The sequence below is a fragment of the Peromyscus eremicus genome, chromosome 4 (genome assembly GCF_949786415.1).
Source record: "Peromyscus eremicus chromosome 4, PerEre_H2_v1, whole genome shotgun sequence".
Lineage (NCBI taxonomy): Eukaryota > Metazoa > Chordata > Mammalia > Rodentia > Cricetidae > Peromyscus > Peromyscus eremicus.
In genome coordinates this window covers 54,129,316-54,136,618 of record NC_081419.1, presented here as the reverse complement: position 1 = coordinate 54,136,618, position 7,303 = coordinate 54,129,316, and the positions used below count along the sequence as shown (strand labels likewise).

The 7,303-nt window shown below is 43.0% G+C and overlaps 1 protein-coding gene across 1 annotated transcript; it reads left to right on the top strand.

Annotated features, from left to right (window-relative positions):
• The first annotated feature begins 1,812 nt into the window (after positions 1–1,812).
• LOC131908134 (intraflagellar transport protein 70B) lies at positions 1,813–4,522 on the top strand. The gene has a single exon (XM_059259194.1). It carries the CDS (start codon positions 2,049–2,051, stop codon positions 4,041–4,043), a length of 1,995 nt encoding a protein of 664 aa, XP_059115177.1. The 5' UTR covers positions 1,813–2,048; the 3' UTR covers positions 4,044–4,522.
• The last annotated feature ends 2,781 nt before the right edge of the window (positions 4,523–7,303 follow it).

Sequence of the window (7,303 nt, the reverse complement as noted above, 5' to 3'; positions counted from 1 at the left end):
CAGGAAGAGGTTAGGAGGTACTTCTGGGGACAGAGAGGTATCAGGAAAGAAGAAAGGTGTAGCTGACAGCCAGACTCAAAGGAAGCAGGACGTGTAGGAGGGGAGGTAAAAGCCACAAGCCACATGGCAGCACATAGATTAATAAAAATATGGGTTAATTTAAGTTATAAGAGCTAGTGGGACAAGCCCAAGCTAAGGCCAAGCTTTCATAATTAATAATAAGTCTCCATGTCATTATGTGGGAGCTAGCTGGTGGGACGGAGAGAGACTCGTTACACAAGTTACTAACATTCCCTAAAATATGGGTCCATACATGATAAGTAGGTTAACTACTAGTCACTATTTCCCTCTGAGCTTAGCTTTTAAGATAACATGGCTCACCCCCTTTCTATTTATCCATGTGGATTTGGACAGGTTACTTTAACTGTTCTGAGTCACAGAGTCTTCCATCATCTGCAATACACAGATTTCAGGAAAGTTATGATTAGTTTGTGAGAAGCCTAAGAGAGTGTCATGAAATACGGTTGGTGTTGGCTCCAAAACATAACTTCAGGAAAGATGAATGGGCAGCAATTCTACTAAAGAGATGAACAATACCCTTCACCACAAAGCAAAGACATGCGTTCCTTTGGTCTGTTTGTCTTGGGTGGTAGCCAGGCCAGTAGAGATCCTGGAAGCCTGTGAGGAGTAGTAACACCTTCCCAGGTGCCTAGCAGAGCTGCTGCAGATGAACTGCTCATAAATTATGGCTTTATTATTGAAAAATCATACAAATTGTCACTACCTCATTTGGATAGAACAGTTTTATATTCTTCTACCTTATTTACTTCTCTAATATTTAACTAAACATTCTATTTATAGCTCCCACATATTAGGATTAGTCAAATCTTTGGATATGGCTTTCAATAGTGATTCAATATAATTGTATAAGTCCGTAGTTTTTCACTGCCCTATTATACTAGTATAAAATTGAATTTATACAAAATAACCTCCCAAAAATGATAACACAGAACATAGAGACCCATTCAAAATAGATGGGAAAAGAAAAAAAAAAGAATGATTTCTGCCTAGAGATCTTCAAATTAAAAGTCTGGAAAGGAGTTGGCAATGCGTTCCTTTTTTTTTTTTTTTTTTTTTAATCCAAATTTTAACCAGCTCAATCATACCTGAAAACACCATTACAAGCTTGAGAAAGAGAGACTGATTATGTCTCTGACAAACACACCATAGTGTTTGGTAGAGTTTAGACTCCAAATTCTAAACTTCAGAGGATTAGAAAAGTAAAACATGGGAGAGGGGAAAGGTTAGTTTTGTAGTTTTTCCTTAGAGAAGGAAAAGACCAAAGCCACGTTTCATCAATCCAAGCAACAATTTAGGTTCATAACAGTTGTCATCTAAGAAAAAGGGGTTGAAGAAATCCTAACCCTAAAGCAGAACCAGTTACAATTCAGACCCATGAACCACTCGAAATGAACTAAATGCGGACCACCGGCCCATGCTTGATGACGTTCTCAGAAAGAGAGCTTCCGAGCAGCTGGCGGGAACATACAAGAATTCCTGAACTCCAGTGATGACGCGACTTTCCCATTGCGTCCCTATCGCTAAGCAACTCGAAACGGAACGGCTAACTCTCGGCATCGCAAGGGCCCTTCACCCGCAAACTTTACTTCACCTCCAGAAGGAAGCAGACAAAACAACAGAAACAGGCACGGGTGCCCTATACTACAGAAAAGGCAGAGACGCCCAATCCCGGAAAGACATCAAACAGAAGAAACTACATCTCCCAGGATGCAGCGCGATCAAGGAACCGGTGCATGCTGGGACGTGGAGTGGCGGTGTCTGAAACGCCTAGAGAGTTTTCCTGTCCAGGCCCAACTGACTCCATACTCTAGAGTGTTTCACAACTAAGCAAGAAGTTGATAAACCTCGCCGGTGGGTCACTATTATTCATAACAAGATATTTCCGTTGCAAAGTAGTTTCTGAACAGCTTCCGTTTCCGGTTGGCCCATTGCCTTGGAAACGAGGATGCACAACACTCTGGGTGAATATGGCGGGGCTGAGCAGCTCGCAGATCCCCGACGGTGAGTTCACGGCGGTGGTGTACCGGCTCATCCGCGACTCCCGCTACTCAGAGGCGGTGCAGCTGCTGGGCGCCGAGCTGCAGAAGAGTCCCCGCAGCCGCGCCGGGCTGTCGCTCCTGGCCTACTGCTACTACCGCCTGCAGGAGTTCGAGCTCGCTGCAGAGTGCTATGAGCAACTGAGCCAGATGCACCCAGAACTCGAGCAGTACCGCCTCTACCAGGCCCAGGCGCTGTACAAGGCCTGCCTGTATCCAGAGGCCACGCGGGTCGCCTTCCTCCTGGACAACCCCACCTATCAGACTCGTGTCCTTCGTCTCCAGGCTGCTATCAAGTACAGCGAGGGCGACCTGCCAGGAGCCAGGAGTCTGGTGGAGCAGCTGCTGAGTGGGGAAGGTGTGGCGGACAGAGGAGGGGAGAATGATTATGATGGCCAGATCAACCTGGGTTGTCTGCTCTACAAGGAGGGACACTATGAAGCTGCCTGTTCCAAGTTCTTAGCGGCCCTGCAAGCTTCTGGCTACCAGCCTGACCTTTCCTACAACTTGGCTTTGGCATATTACAGCAGTCGGCAGTATGCCCCAGCTCTGAAGCATATTGCCGACATCATTGAGAGAGGCATCCGTCAGCACCCAGAGCTAGGTGTGGGCATGACCACTGAAGGCATTGATGTTCGAAGTGTGGGCAACACCCTAGTCCTTCACCAGACTGCTCTGGTTGAAGCCTTCAACCTCAAGGCAGCCATAGAGTACCAACTAAGAAACTACGAGGCAGCTCAGGAAGCCCTCACTGACATGCCACCCAGAGCAGAGGAAGAGCTGGACCCTGTGACCCTGCACAACCAAGCTCTGATGAACATGGATGCCAGGCCCACAGAGGGCTTTGAGAAGCTCCAGTTTCTGCTCCAGCAGAACCCCTTTCCCCCAGAGACCTTTGGCAACCTGTTGTTGCTCTACTGTAAATATGAGTATTTTGACCTGGCAGCTGATGTCCTGGCAGAAAATGCCCATTTGACTTACAAGTTCCTCACAGCCTATCTCTATGACTTCTTGGATGCCATGATCACTTGCCAGACAGCTCCTGAAGAGGCTTTCATAAAGCTTGATGGGCTGGCTGGCATGCTGACTGAGCAGCTCAGGAGACTCACCATACAAGTACAGGATGCAAGACATAGTAGAGATGATGAATCTGCCAAAAAGGCTGTGAATGAATATGATGAAACTCTTGAGAAGTATATCCCTGTACTGATGGCCCAGGCAAAAATCTACTGGAACTTTGAAAATTATCCAATGGTAGAGAAGATCTTCCGCAAATCTGTGGAATTCTGTAATGACCATGATGTGTGGAAGCTGAATGTGGCCCATGTTCTCTTCATGCAGGAAAACAAATACAAAGAGGCCATTGGTTTCTATGAGCCCATCGTCAAGAAGAATTATGATAACATCCTGAATGTCAGCGCTATTGTATTAGCCAACCTCTGTGTCTCCTATATTATGACAAGTCAAAATGAGGAAGCTGAGGAGCTGATGAGGAAGATTGAAAAGGAAGAAGAACAACTCTCCTATGATGACCCAGACAAGAAAATCTACCACCTTTGCATTGTGAATTTGGTGATAGGAACACTTTATTGTGCCAAGGGAAACTATGACTTTGGCATCTCTCGGGTTATCAAAAGCCTGGAGCCTTACCATAAAAAGCTGGGAACTGATACATGGTATTACGCCAAAAGATGCTTCCTGTCCTTGCTAGAAAACATGTCAAAGCATACAATCATGCTGAGGGACACTGTTATTCAAGAATGTGTCCAGTTTCTAGAGCACTGTGAACTTTATGGCAGAAACATCCCCGCTGTTATAGAACAGCCCTTGGAGGAAGAGAGAATGCACATTGGGAAGAATACAGTCACGTATGAGTCAAGAAAATTAAGGGCTCTGATTTATGAGATCATTGGATGGAATGTGTAATTATGACTGGCAATGACTTTTATCATGACTTTATATGTAAATTTTCAATTTCATCTGTATCTAGCTTTGGCTATTTGTATTTGCTATTTGTGAGACTTTGTATATTTTGATGTAATAAAAGCACTATTAGATATAACCCGCCATTTTAGATTACCCAGCAAATGAGATTTTATAAGAACTGAAAAAGATGTTGTGTCTATCATGTTTCCTCCATCTTTTTGATTTGATGTATCTTGGGCAGCATTTGTACTTACATTATCAGGGGACCAGACACTAAGTTCAAAGCTTAGGAGTAGGTAATGTCTTTTGTGTAATCACTCCAGGGATTGTGTTTTCTCTTTGTACAATTCCCATGTTTCTTATAGAGATTTTAGAGTATTTGTCAGAGTTTTCTAATATAGTATTTTGTCCAGATTAAATTCCTTAGGTAATAAATGGTTTTGATAGTGTGCAAAATTCAGTAGATTCACTTAACAAACTACAACACTAATGAATACTACAAAATAAATATTATAAAAGAAAATTTCTTTGGTGTTTATTTCTGTGAGTTAATGATTTGAATTTATGAACAAGTTATACTGTTGATGTTTTTTTCAAATACTTTATTTTCATTCATCTCTCACAATAACTAGGATCAGAGGTAACCAGCGAACTCAGGTAATTTTTTTATTTTCTCATATAATACATCAGTTTCCCCTCCCTCTCCTCCTGCCAGTTCCCCACTCCCACCTCCCTTCTCCCCCAGATTCACTCCTTCTTCATTTCCCTTCAGAAAAGAGCAGGGCTCCCAGGGCTATCAACCGAACATGGCAATAAAAGAGTTACAGTAAGACCAGGCACATATCTTCATATAAAGGCTGGATGACCCAATAGGCGGAAAAGCGTCCCAAGAGCAGGCCGAAGAGTCAGAGATAGCCCCCCCCCCCCCCCCCCCCCGCTCACAAAACACCACAGTAACAACTATAACATATTTGCAGAGGACCTAGCAGACTCATGCAGGCTCCCTGATTGTCTCTTCGGTCTCTGTGAGCCCCTATGATGCCTGCTTAGTTGATTCTGTAGGCTGTGGAGAACTCCGTTATTAATTACAGCCTTTGGCTGCACAATTTTGGGTATGCTGTGGTTTCCTTGTTTTAGTGACTGGGGTACAGAAAACTTTTCTTCATTATCATTACCCTGTCCAAAATAACCCCTCTGTTCCCACAACTGATGAAAAAGTCAGCTCTGGAATGGAAGCTCATAGGTTCCTTGTTTGCTTCAACTCATGACTCCTACCAGTTTTTCTGGCTTCCCACTGAGATCCCTGCTCATTCTAATCAACTTATCTTCTGAATCCTACAAAAAAAAAAAATTGTTTTTCAGCCTTTCATCCCTGTCTCTCCATAAATGTAGCCCCAATTTCATCTGGTTTAGAAAAAGCAACAGTATTAGGCTGAACCATAGATAATTGCTGATTTTGAATTTCTTAACTACAAATTCAGCAGTTTCTTAGGTTTAACCTAATCACTTTGTTGGCAGACAGCCCCTGCCATAATGTGAAGATGATTTTTCCCCTTTAGGGATATTTTAGCCATGTAGGTACAGCATGCAGATTCATCATGCCTTAGCAGAGTGAACTCCTGGGTGCTCAAATTCCACTAGAAAAGACAAGCTGGTTTACTGTGCAGTCCATGGTTTGGGATTAAGGCAATTGCAGTAGTGAGCTGAGCTGCCATCATTTGGCAGTGTTCGCTTGATCCCACATCGGAGGAGAATCAGTGTTTAGTGGCCTCCAGAATGGCATCCCACAGCACATTCTGTGTCTCAGAAATGTTCTTTGATAACTTCTGTATTTAATGTTTTTTGATAACTTCTGCTGGTGGAACGGTAGCTCTGGGCACCTCTCAATGTCCATAGCCCCTTAAAAACTGGAAAGTAAATGAACTGAAATTGTATTTTCCAAATTTCCTTTTAACTAAACACCTTTTCTTTAAAAAAAAAAAAAAAGTATCAAGTAAGTAGTAGTAACCACTAAAAAGTAAACATTTTCCAGATTTCCATTTGCCTTTATTTAACCACAGCTTGTTTACGCAGGTGCTGTTTGTGGTTTGTGTGTATGTGTGCCTTCATTTTTAAAACATAAAAAAGCTTTTCAGAGACGCTTTTAGCCCCTGGCAGCTGCGCAGTTAGGATTTCCTGGTAGTATGGCTGTCAGGAAATTCTTAGGAGCCAGGAGGCCTGGAAAAGCTTAGGGAGAGTGGCATTCTTAATATCTCTGGAGTATTTGCTATATTTTATTTTTAGCATATATATTTAAAGAATTTTTACAGTAAAGAATTTTTACAAGTGTGTATGTGTCATGGTGCTTATGTGGTGCTAAGAAACTTGCCATTTCTTAATTCTAAAATGACTTTACAACGCCAGCCACTTCCCTCGTGTTTTGTTATTTGATTGACAATGCACAGAGCGTTGTCCCATGATCCTTGGGCATACACAACAGAACTAAAAGCAGAACTTCATGGGACAGTACCTCAGCCTTCCAGGACCCTGAGATGATTCTCATTATAGCCCTGGATCTCCAAATACACATACAGAGATTGAGCATGCTACCAGAATTTCAAGGCACAAGCTCCAACTATGGGTGCCACAACAATTTGCTAATAATTTGCTAATAAACCCAAGAGTGGTGAAATGCAGAAAAAAATGTAATTGGTATGGCCAAGCTAGAATACCAAGTAAAGGAATGTGAGACCCCAAGTTCATCCTCATGGGGATAACAAGATGAGATTTTAATGAAGAAGTTTGGAGTGTTAAGAAACAGAGCAGGTGATGTTTCAGGCCAGTGGGTCTTGTTCTCTGTTCTGATTCTTCAACGGGTTTGGAGCGGATTCTTATAAGATGATTGCTCCTCCAAGGTGCAACTCCACCAGCATCGTGGTCGGTCTCATCAAAGGTGATGTGACCTTCGAAACTTGCTGTTGTTGCAAGTTGTTGATCAGGGATAGTTTCAGAACCTTGTCAAAAAGGTGTTTATTTGTCTTGAAATCCAACATAACTTTAGATGAGTAATCAACAAGAAAAAAAAAAAAAGAGATAGGGTCAGGGGGTGGGGGTAGTAAGCATGGTAGAACACATCTTTAACCCCAGCACTCAGAAAGCAGAGGCATGCAGATCTCTGTGAGTTTAAGGCCGCCCAGGCTAACATAGTTTCTCAGTCCCTACTCCTACCCCCAGCACACCCAGGACTACACACCTGTCAAAGGATTTGGATTCTTCGAGAC